The 24,686-nt window shown below is 37.5% G+C and overlaps 2 protein-coding genes and 1 long non-coding RNA gene across 4 annotated transcripts; 2 read left to right on the top strand and 1 right to left on the bottom strand.

Moving 5' to 3' along the window:
• Positions 1 to 583: 583 nt before the first annotated feature.
• Positions 584 to 13,424, top strand: LOC131315688 (splicing factor U2af large subunit A-like). Of its 2 annotated transcripts, none has more exons than XM_058344881.1 (18): positions 584 to 803; positions 2,109 to 2,254; positions 2,573 to 2,686; positions 3,596 to 3,663; positions 4,273 to 4,343; positions 4,414 to 4,467; positions 4,542 to 4,601; positions 5,778 to 5,838; positions 5,937 to 6,049; positions 6,909 to 7,024; positions 7,927 to 8,025; positions 8,217 to 8,292; positions 8,593 to 8,681; positions 9,383 to 9,449; positions 9,539 to 9,637; positions 9,745 to 9,826; positions 11,106 to 11,173; positions 13,098 to 13,424. In XM_058344881.1, exons 1-18 carry the CDS (start codon positions 717 to 719, stop codon positions 13,233 to 13,235), a joined length of 1,608 nt encoding a protein of 535 aa, XP_058200864.1. In that variant the 5' UTR covers positions 584 to 716; the 3' UTR covers positions 13,236 to 13,424. The 2 variants fall into 2 exon arrangements, with proteins under 2 accessions (XP_058200864.1, XP_058200866.1); XM_058344883.1 differs by having other exon boundaries at positions 654 to 803; positions 2,078 to 2,254.
• Positions 13,425 to 16,516: 3,092 nt separating this feature from the next.
• Positions 16,517 to 19,672, top strand: LOC131315686 (stem-specific protein TSJT1-like). Its single transcript, XM_058344880.1, has 4 exons — positions 16,517 to 16,903; positions 17,535 to 17,775; positions 18,408 to 18,528; positions 19,392 to 19,672. The coding sequence occupies exons 1-4, from the start codon at positions 16,686 to 16,688 to the stop codon at positions 19,586 to 19,588; spliced, it is 777 nt and encodes a 258-aa protein (XP_058200863.1). The 5' UTR covers positions 16,517 to 16,685; the 3' UTR covers positions 19,589 to 19,672.
• On the bottom strand, positions 17,867 to 18,457 carry LOC131315687 (uncharacterized). The gene is made up of 2 exons (XR_009196862.1): positions 18,350 to 18,457; positions 17,867 to 18,043 (listed from the first exon to the last, which is right to left on the bottom strand). It is a non-coding gene; the product is annotated as an uncharacterized LOC131315687 (long non-coding RNA).
• Positions 19,673 to 24,686: the final 5,014 nt, after the last annotated feature.

Below are 24,686 nucleotides of genomic sequence, written 5' to 3'. Positions count from 1 at the left end.
TTGGTTAAGGGTTTTAGATTTTAAATTCTAATCATTATCCTATTTCTTTCTCCACTCATTATTCTATATCTCCAATCATTATACTCATTTTTTTTTTCTCCCTTCAATCATTACCTCTATTTTCAATTATTACTCTATTTCTCTGCACACTCATTACCTACAAATCCAAATCTAAAATCCCAAAACGAATAGAATGTTTATAGCTTTTTTCCAACTTTGTGCTACGTGTTTATACTTTTCCAAATGGGAAAATGACGGCAAAAGACGTGTTTTGATAATTAATACTTGCCAAAGACATTTTTAACATTAACAAATGTTCTCAGCATGTCTTTGGCAAGTATTAATTATAAAAACACGTCCTGAGCCGTGATTGTCTCTTTCCAATTTTTTTTGTTAAGACGAATAAAAACAACCAAAAAGACAATACGAGAGGCCCATCACTACAGATGCTGGGCCGGCTCATCACTTCATCTACTGGGCCGGTTCACCTTATTAGGCCATTCGTAACTTATCCACCCAACCCAACGAATCGACTACGTTTGGGCCAATTATAAACCACCGGAGCCCATTTCGCCAACAAAACCCGAACAGAGCATTCCAACTGCTTACGCCAAATGCCGATCTAGGGCACAAATTGATCTTCTCTCTCCGCTATAGACACAAGGAAAACAAGTTAGCGCCAAGGATTAGGGTTTCTAGGTACCAAGATTCCATTAATGTCTAGCTACGACGACGACGGCGATCGGCATACCAGCAAAGGCGACGACCATGGACGCGGAGGGTCGTCCCCCTACCGTCACAAGGTTATTGGTTTACGTTTTTTTTTTTTTTTGGTTTTATTTTCTTGCTGATTGAATGATCTGAAGTGGGAGGTAGAGATTTTTGATCTGTGAATGAGGCATGATAATTAGGGATGACAATCTCACCAGAACCTTAGAACCGTGCCGAACCAATTGGTGCGGCTTTTAACTGAATTTTTAACCGTAGTTTTGGTTTTGGTTTCTAATTTCTGATTTCGGAAAAATGGCCAGTTCGGTCACGGTTTAGATTTCATGTGATGACAGCACTGGAAATCAAAACCGAACTATAACCGTAACCGAACTGCATCTTAACTACACCAATACCCTTCGAAATTTTTGGATTTGTGATTAGGGAATGATTATGTTGTGTTTAATTGATATCACTGGTTGAGTGTGTAGATCCTTACTCCTTAGTGGCACTTTTGATTTGTGGTGTCAAGGTTATTAAGAGGGGAGTGATGTGGATCAGATTTCATTATCAAATAATCAAGTCACCATTTGTACCTACTATATAGATTAGCTAAAGTGATAATGCTTATTACAAGCGAAACTTTTGATCTAAAATCCTGAAAGTTTTAGGTAAGCATTTTGGTTGCAATCAGACCCAGTAAATATAGTTTCTTGGCGTTTCCGTCATTGAACTTGGAAGTAGGAACAATGAATCGAGGCATTATCCATATGAGATTTTTGGCTTACACTCAGTTAGGATTGAGAGAATGGAGAGGGAAGGGGAGTGCTAGTTACAAGGGGGAACCGAAAAGGTGGGGAAAGAAAGGAAGGGAGATAAACTCCCATTGTTTGGCAACCAAAGAGGGAAGCTCCGGTTGTTTTGTTTAACCATGATGAAGAGAAGAAAGTGAGGTGTATTATGCACTTTTACTACTATTCTCTTCTTCTTACTTTAATAACTTTAAAGTCTTGTTTATTTTCTGAATGGGTATAATCAATCTTAGACAAATAACTTCCCCTCTGTAAAACCATGGAAAAGTAAGATTACTAACTTTCCCCCACTATACCCTCCACTTCCTTCCCAAACTATCTATCCAAACTGAGTGGGAGATTCATGCATGTAGGCCTAGGGCATTGACATACAATATAGTTCTGCAAAAGTAAGAGAAGGGTGACTTTTTTGGTTTGTCTGAAGTTAAAATGGTTTTCTCATTTACATCCCGGATTCAGTTTGTTGGCTATGGCTGTCTCCCCTTACGAAGTGTATAATTTAGCTTTTGATGTGGCCTTACTTTTCTTCCTCTGTTATTATTTGGTTATGTATGCAGGCTATTGACTAGCTATGTTAAATAATTGCAGCATAAATCTCGTGAATCAAACAGTGAGAGGTCAAGAGAATGGAACCGAGACCGTCATCCCAGGGACTACAAAGAGAGAGATGTGAGGGATAATAGGGGAAGGAACAGAAATAGTTATGGCCGTTCCTCAAATCGGGATTATGAAAGGTTGAGATACAACATTTATAGTTTCTTCATTTTTTCATTTTCTTACCCTTTTCCCAAACTTTTACATGCCCTTATCCGGCCTATTCATTGTCATAGTTTGTCATTGCTTCATGGCTATGAATTCCTGATTATCAGTGTCCTGTATCCATAGTTCATGCCTGTTATCCTCCATGATTGCAAGGATTTGGAACTGATGACACACTCTTGTTTCTTGATTGACACATACTATGGAAGTTGTGTTATAGATAACTGCCAATGTCTTGATCTTATTTTGCATTCTTATGTTGTATGTTCTCATAAAAGCAGTTGCTTTTGCAGGCACCGAGATTATGATCATGACAGAGATAGGCATCATAGACACAGATCACGTTCTCGATCAAACGAGAAATATAGAAAGAGATCTAGATCTCGTTCCCGCTCTCCTTCCAAAAGGTCTTAAATATGATCTCTTTGCTGATGATCTTTTTCAAAGCTTAAAATATTCCTACTGTTATGCCTTAGTAATGTGGCCTCTGGACCTCAATGAAAACTATATGATCCTATTGTGTAGGGTGCAAGTGTTCTTGGATCTTACATTGTTTCATTAGTGGGCTAACAGCTGTTGTTTAGCATGAAGTATTGGTTATTTATGCTTGTTCGTTAACAAATTTGATTACCGTTTGGATAAATGATAATTGACATCTTTTGCATAAGCTGGTTACTTTGTTAGCTCTCGTCTTACCGAAATCACCATTTGGATAATCAACAAGTGACATTTTTTGCATAAGCTGGTCACTCTGTTAGCTTTCGTCTTTTGAGTAAGTGTCAATTTTTTATGACTTTTTTTTGCATATACTAGAGTTACTTTTCATCTTTGTTGAAGATCTTCTGAATTGAGAATCGCCTTGTTCAGTAGGTTTGTGGTCTTGTTCAATAAGTCTTTTCAGTCTATGAGTGACCTGGGCACTGTTCTCTTTTTTAGTTGCTACGTTAAAGAAACTAGGACTTGTCACCTAATCCTCGTGTATGATGTCTTTTTTCGTGCTAAGCTGTTTTTCAGTGTCAGCGTGTCATCTTGTTTCGTGTATATCTAATATCTCTGCTTTGCTTCCTTGTCGTATCTTGTAAGCAATTGCATTTCATGGAATTGTTTTCAAGTTCACATTGTTTAGCCTACTGAATCAAGGCAAGAGCTTTACCGGAAAAAAAACAAAAAAACAAAAAAAAACGAAGGCAAGAGAGTGTGATGTAAGAACATTTTGGAGCTTGTTAAAAGTAACATTGGAAAGTTTTGTTGTTTTATGTTGTTTGTGAAGCTGTTTCATCCAAGTTGACGTGTTGCATCTGTATCTTTTTCTGCAGCAAACGAACAAGTGGTTTTGACATGGCACCACCTGTTACATCTTTTCTTGGTGTTGGTGCAATCCCAGGTTAGCTATCTAGCAGTTGGCTATTAAAGCAAAGTCCCACTATTCTTGAGTCACCCAGCATCATTAACTACACGAGTTTTAGCATTTGTGATTTATTTTGTCATCCTGCATATTGTTATTCTGTTTCTGTTTCTTATCTTATTCCTCATTATCATAACTGAGAACCGTTGTTGTGTTGTTTGGCTGTGTTGTGTGGTTGTTTGTTTGTCTTTTTGTGTATCATTGGGTAAGAAGGCAATGTTGGGCTTCATTTCCCATTGTGCTTCCCATGGACGTGACTCCACTGTAGATTTTATGTTCAACAAGGAACCAATGCACCGATTAGCTGGATCTTGTTCGCTATCAACCGGCAACTGTTATTATTTGGTAGACTTACGAATATTTCTCCAGCATCTGCACTGATGAAATTAATTTCTTTCTGTATTGCCTGAATGCTATATAATTATAGGTACGATATAGTTTTTTTTGGTACTTAAAAGCTTGTGCATTGTTTATAATTATGTAAATAGTTGTAAACTTCTGATGTGTTGCTTCTTGTCTCAAAGTAGCAACACATTGCTAAATTTCTCCTGAATTTACTTTTTTTGTTTTTGCGGTTCAATTATGCAGGACAATTGACAGGTGTCCCTCAAGCAATGCCCGGAATACTTCAAAACATGCTTCCTTTTGGGGCGACACAGGTGGTGACAGCTACTTCACTAAATTCTTTCATTTGCATCCTTATCTGGCTAATCAAGTTAATTTTGTTAGGTTAATCCATTGGGAGCTCTTTCCTTGATGCCAGCCCAAGCTATGACTCAGCAGGTAGATATTGTGACATTTCATTTATCTTACACTATCGCAAAGTAAGGTTGTTTCAAGCTTTTCCCTCTCTATAGGCTACAAGGCATGCACGCAGAGTTTACGTTGGTGGTCTACCTCCCTTGGCTAATGAGCAGGTTATTGTTATTCTATTTTGGGTTATTTTGAATAAACTATGACTCTTCCCCCTTGTGGCTACTGCTTCCTACATAGCCTAGTCCCATAATAGATGACTTGATATTCGTCAGAGATTCTCTATCAATTCCTTTCTATGCATCTTTTTCCCTTCTTTTTTTTTTTATAGTTGTAACATTTTTACTTGGTTCGAAACTGTATGTCATGTCTTTCTTTTGCTCTTTGTTTGTTTAATGGGTTTGGGAAGGACAATAGAAAAGTAAATTCCACGGAAACCATTATGCATTGTTGGTTACCATGGAAGAAAAGGTTATATGATGGAGGTGAGAAATTCTTAGTCCCATGTATCAGTCCTTCTCTGTTTCCTGGTTCCTTGTTATTTAGAGAACAATAATCTAAACTATTGCAAAGAATTATATACAAAATCATAAAGGAAAACAATTTTCTTTGTTCCTCTCTCATTCCTCTCCCTTTCTTTTTGTCGTACTATGTCCAAGTTCCAAATACTTCTCTCCCCGCCTGTCTTTTGAAGAAAAGAAATTGTTTGCATGTTTTGAGAGTACCATAGTGTGAATTGTTAGGTTTGCAAATAGTTTGGGGTGTTCTCTGCAATTGTGCTTTAGACCAACTCCAAGAAACAACATTACTAGGTTGCAGAAGGGAATGTATGCAGTTTTACTTTTACCCCATAGAGAACATATTTTATTGCCTGATGGGTTCTCAAGTAGGTAACCTTTTTATGAGTTTGTTATGTTCTTTATGTCTGCAGGAGAACTGTGGAAGTTGATATGGTATCTGCATTCAAAGCCTTTTTTTAATGTTCAAAATGCTCTTTATTTTCTCCTGGATGAATGGGAGATTGGTTTAATAAAGAAACCAAATAGGATTGACACTACTGTCTGGAATAAAGAGAGGAACATAATGAATTTTCTGGTTTGGATTCTGATGTTTGTTTGTAATAGTACTGGACACGTGTTAACTATAGTTAACAATTTACATTTATATGTATTTTGACATTTCAAGGAATTTAGGTTCTCGCAATGTATGGTTATTTAATCATAATCCAGTTTCTTGTTCTCTTCTAAAGTACTACTCAATGACTTACTCTGTGCTGTTAAAATATTTGTGATGTCTATATTATTTTTCGCATTTTCATTTACTATGGTTTTTTCAAGCAGACAATCGCAACATTTTTTAGTAGTGTTATGGCGGCTATCGGAGGAAATTCTGCCGGCACTGGTAAGCTTGCTTCGAAACTGTAAATATTGTATCAAATGTGTTCCATTTTCCTCCCGTGTTTTTGTAAGATGTAAGGCATTATTCGATATTAACTTTAGGTGATGCTGTTGTCAATGTGTACATTAATCATGAAAAGAAATTTGCATTTGTGGAGATGAGAACTGTTGAAGAAGCAAGTAATGCAATGTCATTAGATGGGATTGTATTTGAGGTATTCAAAACTCACTCACTCTCTCTCTCTCTCTCTCTCTCTCTCTCTCTCTCTCTCTCTCTCTCTTGTATGCACAATCACATCAACAATTGGCTGGAAAATGTAATTGAAGAAAATTGATACTCCCTCTGTTCCAAATTGCTGGTCCCTTTGGAGAATCCAACTGTTTAAGGAGATATGCAATAAATGCATTCACACTTAAAAAGATACATTTATTTCCGACAATGCCCTTATATTTCAACTTTTGAATGAAACCATTGTTATTGGTAAAGGGACTATTTTGGAAGATTGAATACATTTTGTTTTGACTTTTCAAAGAGGGCTAACAATTTGAAACATCCCAAAATAGTATAAGTGACAAGCGATTTTGAACAGAGGGAGTAGAAATGAAAATACGCTGTAAAAAGTTTAAATTCTGCTCTTCTTACAAAACTTAAATAGAAGTCGTCTACCAGTGGTGGAACGATGAACATTTAAGCTGTAACAAGTTCTTGTGGTCATTGTCAAGAATTTTTTGCTTCTGTTTGCTGATAACTTTGTAATTTCAATGAGGCCTATGATAGTAAGCCATAATCAGCATTTACTTTACGTTAGGTGCAAACTTCAAAGCTTTTGGGATTGAAATGGTGTCTTTTCTGCTGGACACACCATCAAATGCATGCCCTTTCATTTTCTTTCAATTGCTTATGGGTATCTTTTAGAACACAGAACTTGAAGAATGGTTGACTTGAGTTTTCTAACGTTGATTCTGCATAGACAGTTGACTTCAGCTTGTTAATCAATTGGTTGCTCAGTGGTTAACTTGAGTTTTATAAAGCACTGGTGATTGTGTCTGATATCTCTTCTCCAATCATGATAGGGAGTCTCTGTGAGGGTTCGAAGGCCTACAGACTACAACCCTTCATTAGCTGCAGCACTTGGTCCTAGCCAACCAAACCCTCACCTTAACTTGGCTGCTGTTAGACTAACACCGGGGTAAGTTGGTGTGGTTGTCTTTTTTCCCTTCACTATATTCTCATGATTCAATCTACCAAAGATGGTTATGTTGTAGCACTTACTGCACAAAATCAAATGTTGGAACATTGAAATTTTGCTCTACTTGTTTATATCTTTGTAGGAGTTGTAAGTGGATGCTACTTTTCATTTTCTTGTATGTGTAAAGTTTTCTCAAAATTTATTGATCATCAAATAAAAAGCCTGCGACACTGGAGGAGAATGAGTGATGTAACGGGAAATTGGGGCATACACAATGCTATCATTCCCAGGCCCAGGAAAGTGGAGTGCCCCTCACAACTAACAAAGTCATATTACCTGAGGTTGGCAAACTAGGGATTGCTTTAAAGGACCTGGACCAACTAATTACATGTCAGCAATCAATCAATAAAAGGATTGGAGTAGTTGACAAGAACCGTGCTGTTAAATTTCGAATTATGGAGTCTAGGAGGCAATTAGCGAAGGGATATCATCCATGGGACCTTCTACCGGTACATGGGATACAAAATGAGCCCTTCTGTACAGAATTACTGAATTATGTTCATCCAAAAATAAAATCTTTTGCTATTTCTTAAAGTTCTTATCTTTGAGTCTAGGAGGCCATTAAGTGAAGGGATATCATCCAGGGGACGCTCTACGATACTAGTAATACAAAAGATGCCTGTCTGTACAGATACTACTGAAATATGTTGTTCTTCCAAAAATAAAATCCTTGCTTATTCTTGAAGGTCTTACCTTCTTTGTTTCAATTTAGTTCTGTTGCTTTTGTTTATTGGAATATCATCCAATGCATTATAACTCCAGTTTTTCAAATCCATTTCGGCTGTTTGATCTATTTGTTGATTGGGTTAATTCTGGCATGCTGACTCCTGATTCATTTCTAGTATGGTTGGTGGAGTTGAGGGACCTGATCGTATCTTTGTTGGTGGCTTGCCATACTACTTTACTGAAGTACAGATACGGGAATTGCTGGAGTCCTTTGGGTATGGGCATCATTCTGCCATTTATTCCTTCTAAGATTTTTTCTTCATTCAATTTTCATTGTGCAGTCATTTTGTTTTTGCTGTGTGTCTGATGGATGATCTGCAGTTTTTGAGGCATTAGGATATCCATTTCGTGGTCATTGCCATCTTTTCTGTTATGGTAATCACAAGTTCTGGTTGTAAATATGCAGACCGTTGCGTGGGTTTGATCTTGTCAAGGATAGAGACACGGGAAATTCCAAAGGATACGGTTTCTGCATTTATAAGGTGAATGAAGCTAACATTTTGTATCTTCAAAGTTTCTCGTTGGGCTGCTGTCCAAGAAGTTTTCAAAGCTATCAATGTTTATTTGTATCCTGAGAATCAAATATTCTACCAATCTTTTAAAAATAAAGCTCCATGTTCATGACTATTGAAAGCTGCCTTCAGTTTTCTCATTGTGACATGGTGCTTTATAAAATTGAAGTTACGTCTCTTGTCCATACAGTTGTAACTTTAGATTTTATATGTATTTCTGATGGGCGTTCCTCACTTTAATTGCTGAATGTTGGCTAATATTTACCTCAGGATCCAACGGCAACTGACGTTGCTTGTGCTGCTCTTAATGGCTTGAAAATGGGGGATAAGACTTTAACTGTCCGGCGTGCCACTATGAGGTTGGTGTTCTCTAATAAATTGGATGGAAAAAAGGATAAGTTTTCTTTGACGACAGCCATTCTTTGTCGAAATTTCTGTTGGTTAATTTAGTATTATTTCCTTGCTTGCTACCATTTTGTGTCTTAGTTGGTATGCTCTGGAACTCTAGTTTAAAACTTAAAATTTCTGTATTGTTTTTTCTTTTGGTTTGTGAGGCAGAGGTGTTATATGCTGAAATCTTCAGTGGTTCAAATCTCTCATGTGCAATGGCATTTTAATGATGGAGTTACCAGTCGATGACACAGATTCTTAAAATTAGCTTTATCATGTGTTTGTGTTCATACTTATTGTGTTATTTTGCTTTATTAAATGGGAACAAGACAATTTATCTTCCTTCGGAACAAAAATAGGTCTTCGGGTTTATAGTTCCATGTATTTAGAAATTAAATGTGGTTTTGCCTGATTTGTTTCCTATGACACTCTGGAATTTGAGGCGAGGAGACTTTTTTGTCCTCGTGGCAATTAATTTGGGATGTTTCATCTCTATAGATTATTGTTGGCAATGGCCGACATAGCTTCAAATTTGATCAATGTAGTGGCATTTGAGATTGATATGTTGTCCGTGGCATATATAGTGCGTAGGAATTGCGAAACACTGTTGGAATAATGTTAGCTAAACATGCCTATTTACACAGCTGATGCCTTGTCATTTTTCTTTCAGCAATGAGCCAGTTAACTCAGAACAGGAAAGTATATTAGCTCAGGCACAACAACATATAGCTTTGCAGGTAAGGAACTATGCTATTTTCCCTTCGTGGTTAGCTTCCTACCATTTTAGTACTGAGCGATGAATTCGGACTTTTTTATTTATTTATAGAAAATGACCTTGCAAGCTGGTGGTGTGAATCTTCCTGGAATAGGGATAGGGCCTATGACAACTGGAGAGACTCCAACAAAAGTTCTATGCTTGACTGAGGTACTGTTAACCTCTGAAGTCCAACTCTTTTTCACTTCTTCCCCTACTTCCTTATAGTGATTAGCTATGGTCCTGCTAATGATGATTCACTTTGGGTATCCTGAAAGGTAATTACGTCTGATGAACTGATGGATGATGGAGATTACGAGGAGATATTAGAAGACATGAGGGATGAAGGGGGGAAGTTTGGTATATGCCTTATCCCTTGGTAGTTTGTTGCTTGTGTTTTGACCTGTTTTTTTTTTTTGTTGGTAAGTGTGTTTTGACCTGTTGTGCTTGACGTCAACTTATAGAACTTATATATCCTCATAAAGTTCCGAATTTATTTGAAAGATGGCTGTCCTGAATTCTTGTAGGCTGTTTTGGTTCTGGGACTTGTAGGGATAAAAAAAGTTAGAATAGGTGTTAAAACATATCCTAATTTGTCCAATTTTTTTCCTTTTTCCCTTCACAAACACAGCCTTATTGTCAGCTGCTTTTAGGTGCCCTTTGGGCCAACTTTTTGTGTCTTTTTGGCAGATTTTTTGGTTATTCTCTCTTAATTTTTACTAGATCCGGGTCAATTTTGTCACGTTACGTCGTTTGTCTCCTCGTACATGTATTGGAAAAGTATAGCAATATAGTCTAAAGATGAAGAAAGTTCAAAAAAGACAGTCTTTTAGTGTCTTTAGCATCATCTTATGGGCTTTTTTCAACCTTGGTCCATATTTTTGTACTTATCCAATTCCCCTCCCAAAAAGGAACCCAAAAGTTAAATAATAGCAACTGTCTTTAACAAAAATTAACCTCGTCCAAACCCAGTCTGAACATCATTCTAGCAAAAAGATAATCAGCATGGTTGTTTGCAAAAGACTGTTTCATTGGTTTTAGCTTTGAGCAACTTGGACCACTTCTAGTATTTGAAATAGATACACACTAGATAAAGTTTGAGTAATTCTATGGTGATCACATAGGTGCACCATCCGATTAGGCTTCTTACATGACACTAAACCAATCTTGGGATGGACCCAACATAGCACATGTGATTTGGGCATGTAAGATGCCACCTCAGCTGGTGCACAAATGTGGTCGTTACAGCAGTATTGTAAAGGTTTAACAACAAAAGAAATTCAGCCTGTGCTTGTACTCCACTTATATAGTTTATATGTCATATTTCAAAGCACTGATATAAATCTGATTAGTTTTTATGAACTAACTATTAGGTTATTTACCACTATAACAATAATTCTTGAAGTAGCTTTTGTGTTAGAATGTTTTTAGTTTTTCCCAGGAAAGCCACCTTGTTTCAAAATGGAAGTCATGCCGTTGATGTTCACGGCTACAGGACTTGCATCTATGGCTGATTACTTATTGCCCCTATGTTGTCATATTATACATAATATGTGTAAAGCATGTGTAGAAGAACTTTGTTAAAGAAGTGGGTAACCAATCTGGTAATTCAATCTCTTTTTATGGGTGAATGTTTTAGGACTATTGAAAAATGTTGTTATTCCCCGCCCGGCTGCAAATGGAGAGCAGGTTGCAGGTGTTGGAAAGGTAAGTGTTTTTTTTGCTACATCTGAAATGATAGGTTGCTGTTTGGCTTTGGCGGATTGAACCCCAAGCTCCTGTTCTCTTTTTGTGCAGTTTCTTCACTCAGCAGATTACTTTTAAGAAGTGTTGTGTTGTGTTATGAATTCAGGGTGAACAATTTCCTTTTATTGCTTATTGGATTGGTTCTTGTTGTCGACTTCATCTAAGATTACGAAAATCCTTTGATCATGAACATCCTCATTCTCTGCTTACATTCCATTTTAGAGTAGAAGTCCTGATTTCTAGGTGGGGGCAGAGCCCTGTTCAGGAACAAAGGCAGAGGGGGGCTGGGGTGGCCAGGGCAGCCCTCAAATTTAAACGCACCATGAATCTACTTGTCCCATATCACAAAGACACAAACTAGTTATTAGATATCTTATTGTCTATATTGAAGTCATAATATTTTAGAAGCTAACCTCTTTTTTTCTTGGCTATACTTACCTTGGCCACCATAAACTACAATTGACCCTGTTAAAGCATCCAACTCCAAACCAATTGGCAAGGAGTGGAGAGGCCGCTCAGGCTCATGTACTAGTTTTGGAGGAGATAATTAACTAATGTGGGGCAAACTCCAACACTCCCTCGCACCTGCGACCCTTGACTCGCACGTTGAGAGGTAAACAAACGATCCATAATACTTGGATCGCAACAAACAACGGTGCACTTATGGCACAAACAAGGGGAAATAAATTCTCCGAAACCCTAGCTTTGATACCATGTTAGAGCATCCAACTCCAAACCAATTGGCAAGGAGTGGAGAGGCCACTCAGGCTCATATACTAGTTTTGGAGGAGATAATTAACCAATGTGGGACAAACTCCAACAGACCCCACTGAGTTGTTAGATTTTGACTTTCTGTATGACTCAAAGTTTTTTTGGGTAGATTTTCCCCTAAAACTCTATTAAATCTTTGATTGCGGCCGCTAAACTTGCAGAAAATATAACTTGTACCTATAGTTGGAGTCTTTTATTACATTTTTCCTGTGATTCAAAAATTTTGACCCACTTGGACAAAAACTGTGGCTCTGCCTTTGTTTTTTGGTGGATTCGGTGAAAGGGAAATTGGTGCTTCCTATTATATTCTTATGTCTTCATTTTAAGGCCATAACTCAAAGTGTAAGAACATTATGTTGAGATGGACACAGTTCTTGTCATCTTGCTCAAGGGTCTGTTTAAGGTGATAAATTTGTATCGTGAAATTCTGCTCTCCCGGTTCGTATTGATTGTTGTTCACGTGGACCTCCAGCCCTAAGTAATTTCACTCTTAATTAGACAGACCATCTCATAACATGCTGATTTGTTTCTTGCAATTCTAGTTAAATGCGTCTCTATTGTAATATGTGCATTTTTGTGTTCATGTAGCATGGGGAGTCATGTTTAATTTTGTTTATGATGAAATTGGAAAGTAGTCAACTGTATTTTTCTCTCTTATTTCCATCTTTTTATAGACTTTCCTTACATTGTTGCCCTTCAAGCAAGTAGCAAAGAACACACCACCCAAACCACATGGGCCAAATAAATTCAACCCACATTCATCATATCCCGTAGGGCCTGCTTTTCTAGTGAGAAAAAGTATACTTAACACCATATATATCTTGCAAAGATGAATGTACACTCCTATATACGAATCTATATGCATTTACATGCTCTGTAGCCATACTGTTCACAACACAATAAAGTTCAGTTGTGTCATGCGTGACCCCATGAAAACGCTCATGGCGTCTACTTTCTCATATTTATCATGAGTTCTTAGCTGGGATTTTGAAGGCAACAATTTCATTTACTTATTTACTTATATATCATATATGTTGGACTCCAAACCTGTGGTTGTAGTCTTCTTACTTTCTTCGAACATGGTTGTTGCCTCTAATTATGGTTTGATTTGCAGGTGTTCTTAGAGTATGCTGATACCTCCGGTTGTGCCAGCGCAAAGGATGCACTTGGTGGGAGGAAATTCGGGGGCAATACCGTGACTGCTGTGTATTATGCCGAAGACAAATTTTACGACATGGACTACGGTGCTTAAATTGGCCGATCGTGCAGAATCCTTTTTTTTGTTTGGTTTTCTTTGTACCACTGTACAGTTTAAGAAGCGTGTGGTGGTGTTTTGTTTATTGTACGGATATCAACTTCATGTTTTAAGAGATGGTATTCTATTCACTGAAAGCTTCTCTGTAGCTTTATTCTTCTAGTAAAATATTTCTTATGTTGATCATTTGCAAGGATGAAATGAAGATAGCTTTTTATTGAAAATTACAATGGGGGAAGCAGGTTTTTTTTGGATGGGAGTAGCAGATGGATTGAGGCCCGGTTTTGTTAAGAGAAAATTAAACTTATTTTTTGTTTTAAAGGTAATATATTGTAAGAGAATTACATGTCTTGTCAAGTGAAAGATAAGTACTTAAAAAATAGCAAGGACTTCAGCGGAATGGGGCCTCAGTCCATCATATAGTAGTAGGAGTAACAATTTGCTGCGATACAACTGGAAATGATTGGGAGAAACAAATTGCCTAGAAGAAAACTGTTGTGACTCAATTTTGTTTTTGCTCAGCCTGTTGTGAGTTGGGCAGCCGAGCACTTATTGAGCTGAGTTGAGTCATTTATTAAACATGTCTCTTTAATCGAGTCAAGTCATCCTTAATGAGCCGAGTTTTAGCTGAAAACTTGATTTCAAGCTCAGCTCGTTTACTAAACAAGCCGAGCCAAACTCACAAGTTGCTTGGTTCATTTACAACCCTAGCTATTACTCAAATTATGACACCATCGTCACTCTGTAAGACAGATAGAGCATCTTTTTTTGTTTTTTTGGTAAATCCTAGTAGGCCCCATTGGTCGTTGGTTAAGATACAAAAGTGTGTTGAATATACATGTAGAAATAATTGCAGAGAAGTTGTCAATCTGGACATTGTATTCATATCATCCTGATATATGGTGAAAAAATGTCAATACAACGATTATTTGTAACGCTTGCACATATATGAAATCCACCATTTAAAAGGTGGTTACAAGTAACTGTTGTATCTGTACAAATTTTCTGGTATGTGCCTTGCAGTATATGCATGCAAAGCAATTTATTTTAGTTTATTACACAGGCCTGCCAAAAAACGGTGCCTTTTTACGTCATTACGTGGGCAGAAAGAGAAGAGTGTTGAGCTGAAGTGGGGGGGGCCGTTTTGGCCCTGCGCTACACCTTGTAGTGCACCCCGAACTAACGGGTCCTGCATCCATGTTAGGTTGAGCAAAAGACGAGTTGGGTTGGGAGGGGAAACTGTTTGGTATTTCTAGTCAGTGTGGTCGTCAGTATACACTGCCCGAAAGGCTCCACCAGCATATATCCAAACGTTACATCCAGATTCTTTGCAATTAGATTGCAGAGAAAACCTCCGTAGTTTTATGTGGATTGTCCATCTCGGCAATTAATGTCTCAATTTTTTTATGATTTCTTCTATGAACGGAACATTTAACGAAATTTAACAATTAAAAACACTTTTGGATAATGAAGGTAACATGGGCTGCTCTCTGCAGTTCAATCACAGACTCCATAAGTTAGAATCTTATGTGCATGTGGAACTTGTGATTAAATTATACAAGTTCCTCTTGATGCAGTTGATTGTGTTAATTAAGGGTTCATTTGGCCTAACTTATTGCTGGCTTTTTTTCACTCGGTCTTATTGATTATGTTCTTTTTATTTATTTATTTATCTAATTTGGGTCAAATCTTTGCATTACATCGTTTATCTAAATGAGAGAAATAAAGAAAATATAAAATGACAAAGGACTCATTCGTTGCTCCGAGACTTGTCCATCTTCTGTAGGGGCCATTTCAGGTTGCTTTTACTTCTTTTGGCGTGTCCGCGGTCTTGGAGCATTGCACATTTTTATGTTATCTAAACACTTGATACTTGGCCCCACACAAACACACGGTGGATAAGGGGTCACCAATAGTTTTTCATTGACTTCATCTCTCTAGCCACGTGGAAATATGTCAGCAGGGGAGCGACAATTAAAATTATTTTGTAATTCAATTTCCTTGGGAGTAGAGTAGCTGGGAAGGGAACAAACAACAAAAAAATACTCCTCGTTTGGATATGGGTGGTAAATCTATCCACCGACCGAGATTTGATTCGATGACTAATATCACTGTCACCCTCACGGATACCCCGGGGATTAGATAAGCCTCAAACCGGAGAAATTTTTCAGTGCGGGTGGGCATAGGCCACGTGGTGCCGAGCACGCATTTCGGTTGTCCAAACGAATTTTGAACGGTCCAGATCTGTTTAGGTTTGAGGGAGTGTTTTGGTAAGTCTACACTAAAAAATTACCCAAACAGATCTAAGCCGTCCAAACACATTTAGACGGCCGAAATGGTGCTCGGCACCACGTGATAATAGAAAATGCCACGTCAGAAAATCGAAGGGGATTAATAGAAAATGTAAAACCAACTTTTGGAGTTAAAAAGCTTATATTTGATTGAATCGGTTAAAATTTTAAAGGAACTCAAAACGGCTTCACTATTTTTTATTGTGACTATGCGTGCACGTATACTGCATTATAGATTAGCTTTTAAATATATTCGTTGGCGCTCGAAGGTTATTCTTAAACGTAGAAATTCCGAATCAAAGAGTTTGAATATCTAGTTTATTCTCATGGGGTAGTTGTATAAAAGGAGATTTAAAATGTCACATTGACCAGTTTATATTTTATAGTCTCTCCTATATCACTTTTTTTTTTTGGTATAATATTAATGTGGTTATCTATAAGCGTCGATATATAATATAATACCGAGATAGAAAGAAAGATACTCACAAGACGGATAAAGCTCTTCAATGGACTCATACTTGAGTTAGTCAATTAGAACTCAACACGGAATTCTATAAATAAGATTACATATTTCATAGTTACTATTTGGCATGGTTTTATTGCAGAAGTAAAGTTGTTCAAATACAATGGTGACGTTTTTATTCAATTTTTTTTTTTTTTTTTGCACCGTTCAAATTGATTTGGACCAAATCATTTGGTTAAAGAATTTCGACAGAATCGTATCAATTTGAACATTTTGCACCCATTGATTTATCGGGGTCCATACAAATTGGATAATCTTTCTTTAATCTCCTAGACAGTTAGTAAGTCTTTTTATTACAGCCTCAAATCCCATTTCCCAAAATAACTAATCTCTCTCTCTCTCTCTCTCTCTCTCTCTCTCTCTCTCTCTTCCCAAAATAACTAATCTCTCTCTCTCTCTCTCTCTCTCTCTCTCTCTCTCTCTCTCTCTCTCTCTCTCTCTCTCTTCAATCCAAGTTTGGATAACAATGCCACCTCCCCTCCGACTAAATAATCCTATTCCTACCTATATATACCCAATCCATTTCCACATTATTCTCCAATCCGTGTACTTCCTGTGTCCCTGCTTTATTACAATAGTTTTAGATCTATCCTTTCATAGAGAGAGAGAGAGAGAGAGAGAGAGAGAGAGAAGATGTTGGCAATATTCAAGAAGGGATTGGCGGATCCACCACAGGAGCTGAACAGCCCAGCCTCATTGAAAGCTTCCAATAAGCCCAAGCTTCCTGAAGAGACACTGAGGGATTTCTTGTCCAATTTCCATCCCAGTGGAAATTCTTTCTCTATTGGATTTGCAAACAACGCCTTGCTCGCTTTTGCCCCTTCTGATCGACAGTATTCCATCCATCAGAGGTAATCTCTCTCTTTCTCTCTCCCTCTCTTGTGATCTAGAATTACTTTTCAAGTTCGAAACCTCCTAAATGCTATATCAGTCGCTTTGCTCCAACTTTAATTTGACTTCCTGCAAATTGCTCCAACTTTAATTTGACTTCCCACAAGTGGGTGGTGTAATTGGCTCCCAGATGTACCTGAGTTATCAAAAAAATTGCCCAAGAAGCCCATATTAGGCCTTACTAGGTCGCCTAATTTTTTGGTAGTGCTGTCTGCTCTTGGTGTCAATAATCGCTCTGCGCTGCCGTTCTGAATCTCGCGCTCTTACAAATTTTAGTGGAATAGAAAATTCTTGAAAGACATTATTATGCTCTCGCTAACACTCATGCCCATTACATGACTTAGGCTCCGTTCCACTAAGGGAAATAAGTAGTTATTTTTTGAATTACGCCCATTGCGTGACTTAGCGTGAGTCAGGACTGCATCCAAATTGATACGAGCTACATGTCAATTCATTGTTTTTTTTCTAGATGTACCGTTGCCAGTAGAAAATTGTTGCAGATCGAAATTTCAGCAATTACCGAAGTATTGAAATTTATGTTCCCCTTTTTGTTTGTGTTTGTTTAATCATCTAATTCTTACAAGTCTGCAGGTTGTTTTGTGGTTTGGATGGCATATACTGCATCTTTTTGGGGAGCTTGAGAAACCTTTGTGCTCTCAACAAGCAGTATGGCCTATCAAAGGGTGCCAATGAGGCAATGTATGTGATCGAGGCCTACCGGACCCTCCGTGACCGGGGCCCATACCCTGCCCATGAGGTCCTCAAGGATTTGGATGGAAGCTTTGGGTTTGTGGTGTATGATACCAAGGCCGGAACTGTTTTTGTGGCACTGGTAAGTTTTGTTCACTCTCTAATGATATACGGGACGATGTTTTTGCATAACACTTTTCAAAACCTTGCTTCTGAGAAACTTTTTTTTAAAAAAAATATTTGGAAATGAAAAAGATGTTATAAAATGCTCGAAAGCCATTTCTGCTCATCAATGAACGAGAATTAAATTCGATGGGTGTTTGTGTTTCTGAAGAAGACTGAATGCAATACGTTCTGCAAAGTTGGTTTTTCAAAACAACCACCAGATTACTGTTGGATTTCGGTGGGTACTTTGGAAAAGACTACAATACACACCTCTTAAAAGGGCGTACCATATGCACCTATTTTATGGTTCATTCATAACATTTTAGTGTGTTTCGTAACTTTTGTTCTAAAATTCATAACCTTTCAGCAGTACAATTCGTAACAATTTCATTATGATTCATAACATTTTGGTGTATCTTATAACCTTTATACGATTCGTAACTTTTTAGCAATACGATTCGTAACATTTTCTCTATAATTCATAACATTTTTTGGGGTGCATATGATATACACCCAAATAAGTGGTGTGTATTGCCGTCTTTCCCGGGTACTTTTTGTCATTTCACCTTTTAGCTAAAAATTGAATCATTTTGTGTATATGCTGGATAGGGTGCTGATGAAGGTGTGAAGCTTTTCTGGGGCATAGGAGCTGATGGGTCAGTCGTGATTTCTGACAATTTGGAGGTCGTAAAGGCAAGCTGTGCCAAATCATTTGCCCCTTTTCCAACTGGTGAGGTGTTTCTTTCCTCTTGCCCTGCAGTGCTTGTGAAACCCTTTTTAGTTTTTTTTCTGGCTACAAGAATATAGATACCATAGTAATGCTTCTCCATTGGGAAAGGCAAAGTAATTGCCATAAGCAAATTTTACAAGAAGTCATGAAAAACCAAGCTTAATTGTTTAGTTATGCATCTTGTCAGATTTCAACGATATCGTTGGTTGTGTCCAATTTGCACAAGGTTTTGCATTGCCAAACTTGATGTCACCAAAAGACATCTACATGTACCACTGATCTGGTTGGGCTTGGATGTTGCATGGTTCAATTTTTACCATTGATATGGTTGTGCGAAGATATGACTATTACATCACTGGAGCAACATTGCTTAAACTGCACATTTTGGTTTTCCAGCATGCCAAATTATGGCTGTAGTCGTTGAGAACAACCATCTGTGGAGATGCTTCTACCGAATATATGGGAAGTATCTTCTCGAGAATGATATGATTGCTGCAGTTTTGTTATTGAAAGCCATCTCGTTGATTTAGTTACGTACGAGTAATTACTATTCGACTTTTGCTTTTCTTTTTCCTTTCCGTTTGCATAAACCATTAGCAGGTGTTTTATTTCTTGGGAACAATAGGACTTACATCACCAAAAGATTTCATAACACAAAAGGAAAATGATTGGGTACAAAGAACCCGTCAAGAATGATGTGGCAGTAACACTTTTGAACCAAGTCATTACAGTGTGTGTGCTTTGGCCGGAAACAAAGAGTACTAAAGAAGTTACCTATATCTCTAAAGACTGAATACTTGCATGGACAAAGGTAATCTGATTTGTGTGTGTGTGTTTTTTTTTTTGTGGGGGTGAAATTGCAGGGTGCATGTACCATAATGAGAGGGGACTGATGAGCTTTGAGCACCCAATGAACAAGATGAAAGCAATGCCTAGGATTGACAGTGAAGGAACCATGTGTGGAGCCACCTTCAAGGTTGATTCCTACTCAAGGATTAGCAGCATGCCTAGAGTTGGAAGTGAAGCCAACTGGGCTACTTGGGGACCCCTGGCTAACTAGCTAGCATCACCCAATTAACAGTTTTTTATTGTGGGTTTTGTGTTTCAGACCTCAGTATTGTGTGTATAAAGTGTTAATTTTCCTTGTCTTGTTTCATGACTCTCTTTGCATTCCCTTGGTGTAAATTTAGCTTGGGGTTCTTGGCACATGAATGCAAAAATAAGGGTTACTTTGTAAGTAATGCAAAAAGGGGTCCATTCACAACAACTGCCTTCCATCAGAACAAATAAATTAAGACAGATTATAAGGTACATCAACTAATGGTTAATTGGATCCATTTCTCACTCCACCACTCAAACAAGCTTTACCTAGAAAACGACATTACTAGGATTCGTGAGAGTGAGAATTGAGAGTGGTAGCAGAACATTTTAATCGGAAAATTATGTGACCTTGATAGCTCCTATGCATTGATGTATCACCGACATTCCATTTCTCATTCTGCCACGAACACTGAATAGGTTTCTCATTTCTCCGTTTTATTTGTCTCACATTTTTTTCAGAAAGGTGTTCCCAAAACAGCTTATATGGAGAAAACAAATGATAGAAATACGATTACATTATTGATTTCTAGTACGTTTTCAATTTGACGAAACTGTGTAAAAAAAATTTGCATAGAAAAATATTTCTCACCTCTAATTTAGATTCTACAAGTATTAGGTTTCTTACCTGTATTAATTTTTTTTAAAAATATTTTCCCAAATAAATTTTGAGGAAACGATAAACTGAATTTTGGAAATTGAAAACGTTTTCTATTCCATTCGTTTTCTTAGGAGACAAATGGAAACTCCCACAGTCCCACGGCTCCTCTTCAATCCCCTTCCAGTTGCGCATTTGTGCATTCTTCCCCAACCAACTTTCATGATCGAAAGCGTTCATTTTGTGTTCGTCGGGAATTTTGTTTTCTTAAAAAATTGTATTGATTCGATGGTCAATCAATACATGATTGCAAAATATTTATCTGAAGAAAACAAAAATTTATTGCTTCTATGATGAATGCATTTCAAAGTATCTATCTATTCTAATATATAAAGGGGGAGCACCAGTTTGATGTCGCTCCCCTGTCATGTATTTTCCTTTCTCATAAATACCCTCTTACAAAATTTATTTTAAAAACCCCCGTGGGACAACACCGTAGGGGCGCCGAAGTAAAAACGCATCACACCCTTGTGGGACAACACTGTAGGGGCGCCAAAGTAAAAAACGCATCACAAAGACCCCCAAAAAAAACTGCCTCCCAACTGCCAACCCACGTCCGACACTCTCATTTCTCCTCAACTCCTCCCATTTCTTCATCTTCCCATTTCTTCATCTTCACCAGTACTTTTACAGAAAACTTTCACAGAAAAGAAAGCTTCGAAGAGAGAGATTGGGAGACAAAAGAAAGAGAGGAAAAATTAATTATTTTTGTTAGGACTTCACATTTCTTTGGCCTGCATCTGCCCAAATGTCAAGAGTTTCACAAAGGTGTAAAGTAAGTTTGTCTCTTATGCTGTTAAAAGTTTGTACCTTCTTTTCTGTTTGTGTTTGTGAATTTCATTGCTACCAGTACATAGATGTTTTTTCTTTTTCCCCTACAAGAGATTTATTGGGTACCTTCTTTTCTGTTAAAAGATTCTATCATCGATGTTTTTTAGTGGACCATTCATAAAATGGAATAACAAATACGTGGAGGGAAACATTATAGGTGTAGACTGATTGTTTATTTGCTCTTTCTCTCGGCGTACGCTCCCTAATAAGTTTTACTAGAGGTCATCGCGTGTGCAAGTCGAATTTTTACAACATTTTGTAAAAAATTGATCAAACAATAAGTAAAAAGCATTTTTACAAAAATATTGTGAAAATCCGACTTGCACCCCCGACCTCTAGTTTTACCTATTGGGGTGTTTGTGATAGTCTTTTTTTTTTTTTTTTAATTTTAAATTCTGCTATTATAAATTACAAATTTTAGAAAAGTTATGAAGAATATTTGTTGTAGCTTTGGATTTCGAGGAGAGACGACAAAAGTCGAGGGGTAGTGTTCGTTGCAAAATAAGCCTTTGAGCATTCATGTACTGTATTACGTTGTGCTTAGACACGGAAAATTCCTAGTACATATATAATCCTCTTTAAGTGAGAGATTCCGCACATTGTTAACGTGCTGACTTTTAATTTCAGCCGTCGGATGAGATTCGACGACCGGGATTAGAAGCCCACACGTTAACGCACATTGTTCCCTTACGAGAAGCCGGGCATATAGCTTCTTAAAAAAATCAGTTTCAAGCATAAAAACAGTTACCAACTAGGGTTAAAAAAATCAGTTTTCAAGCATACAAACAGTTACTAACTAGGGCTAGCTTAGTTGGTCAGAATTCTTGCATGTCACTAGGAGGAGAAATTTTTCAATGCCGAGTGGGTATATCTATGTGGTGCTTACTTGGCACTCCCGAGCCGTCCGATGCACTTTTGGACGGCTCATATTGAAACCTTCTCTCTCCTCTCACCCCTCCTCTTTCTCTCTCCTTTTTCTCTATCCAAATTCGAGCTGTCCAAAACCGAAATAAACGGCCTGGATGCATCGAGCGGACACTACGTGGTGCCCGCTTGGCACTGAAAAATTACTAGGAGGTCAGGAGTTTAAATCTCTCCCCCTGCGTGTAGGTGTTCTTCTCTTATAGGGTTTTCCCTTTCTTTTTTTGTCTCTACCCTATAATGGGTTTATTTCTTGTTTTAGTTGAATTGTGTCCCGGATTTGTACTATATATTCTATATCTGATGTAAAATGATCTTTTATGTGGATTGAAAAAAAAAAGTTCTTCCAAAAAAGGGGCAAAGATTCTCGAAAACTAAAATCTCAAAATCACCTCAAGAATCCGTCGCAAACACGCACTAATGTAATTTTCGACACCATTGACAAATTCTTAACAATTAACACTTGCAATTATTATGGGAATGATAATGGAAAGATCCAACAGAGATCACTTTCAACTGGATCGTTGAAATCCAAAAAATCTATCCATCCATCCATCTATCAATATAGACCGGGGTGTTTGGTTTGTTCATTATTGCACATTCACATTCACATTCACATTCTTGCATTTTGGCTGTCACATTCTTGCATTTTGGCTGTCTGGTTAGTTCATTCTGAAAACTCATTCCACAAAACTAATAGGGTGTTTAGGAGCTTGCTTTTTGGCTTTTCATTTTTAGCTTTTCAACTTTTTGGCTTTTTGAATTTTGATAAGAATGTATTTTAAATTTAGTAGAGTGCTTGGATGATATGTGCAGAATGCATTTTGCAGCAAGAGTAGTGTTTGAAAAATATGTAATGAAAATGAATTATGTGTTAAATTTTTACCATGTTGCCCTTGTTTTGAGACAAACCAAATTTGTCTCTCTTTCACACACACTAGAACCCTGGCAAATTAACCAATTCCGAACCCATTTCTCTCTTCTCTCCTCCCATACCCAAACCTCCACTTCTGCAAATCAAGAGCCCATATCCGCCTAAAAAACCAACACCCCTCCTCTCTCTTTCATACAAAATCAATAGAATATGGTGAGTTTTGAAAAAACAATTAGAACATTAGATGAGTACTCGTTGGGTTTTGAAAAATCAATTGGTGAAGCCACTCCAAATTAAATGGTTTCGAAATTGAATATAGTGAGTTTTGTAGAGTTTTTAGTGAAGTAGCTGAATATGGTGAGTTTTGTAGAGTTTTTAGTGGGTTTGATTTTTGAAAACGGAAAAAACAAGCGAAACAATGAAATTTGTTAATTTTTGTTGAAATTTGTATGTGTTGGAATAGAAGATACAGAGTCGAATTTATGTTCTGGGTTTCTTTTATGGTCAGATCGAAATGGAAACCATAATTCTAACCCAAAAAAAAGTCTCCATGTTCTTGTGGTGGGAGATGCAGAGGTGTGAAAAGAATAACGTATTTGAAGGGCTTTTGTGAAATTATCCCAAAAAGAAGGGATAGAGATATCTTTTGGCATGGCTGAGAGAAGAAAATGAGAAAATAAGAATGGAAAAAGCTCCTCTAGGGCTCTTTCTCACTTCTCTTCTCCTTTCATAAAATCTGAAAAACCATTATCAGAGAAGGACTTTTCTTCAGGCGATCACCACGGATTGCCATCGTACTCGATCCCAGCCGTTGACGAGAAGGATGTGGTGGTGCTGAAGGACTCTAACTTCAGCGAGTTCATCGAGAGGAACCGACGAAATGCTTTTCAATTTGTGCATGGATTGAGCCTTTGAAGTTTGATTTAGAAGATGGGTTCTCCGATTTGTGGAGACCGCAGAGCGATAGAGATGGTTTTTAATTGACAGGAGTTTTATGACATGGGCAGGGGGCAACATGGAAAAAAACAATCCATAATTCATTTTCATCTATTATCTTCCAAACGCTATCCAGGTTGCAAAATGCATTTGCTTCGTCGCAATCTAACCTCTTAGAAAGGTTCACATTCCAAGCATAAGACTAGATCGTTGAAAGCATAATAACCGGTAAGACCAAAATTGTTCCCACAGAGAAATCTTCTTGAACGAATTCGGATTAGATGTAGCGTAAAGAGTTGTGGCATTCAAGCGGCCAACTTTGGTATTCGATTTGAATGACAGAATTTAAACTTGGAATTCAACTAGATTAGAGATGGTTGAGTCAAGGGATTGTTTTACCCACAACTTAGCCATTAAATGGTTTCTTCATCTAACTCAAGAGTGGACCGAAACCGTTTGGGTTCCACTAGAAGAATTAAAAGTTAGAAAACTACTTATAACCTATCTCAAAGCTCTGATTCAAGTTGAACTCATTTAACGCAGGTGAGAGACGAAAAAGAATCGTTCGCACGCGTAGGATTATCAAGCTCGTAGCACAAGGCGATAAACTTCATTGATCAAAGAAGTCACCAACCCCATGATCAAAACTAGACATCATGGGTTTAATTCATTCAAAACCTTGAAATTAGGCTAAAGCTTAAAAAAAAAAACCATTTAAACAACTAAATCATAGAGTGAATCTCACCCATGACCAAACCTATATACTACTCACTCATAGCAAAAAAAACTAGAAATTATGCTAGGGAATGAAAACATGATTAGCCGATAAAAATGAAAATA

This window comes from Rhododendron vialii, chromosome 2a (assembly GCF_030253575.1).
Source record: "Rhododendron vialii isolate Sample 1 chromosome 2a, ASM3025357v1".
NCBI classification, from domain to species: Eukaryota; Viridiplantae; Streptophyta; class Magnoliopsida; order Ericales; family Ericaceae; genus Rhododendron; species Rhododendron vialii.
This window is presented reverse-complemented; position numbering and strand designations above follow the sequence as displayed.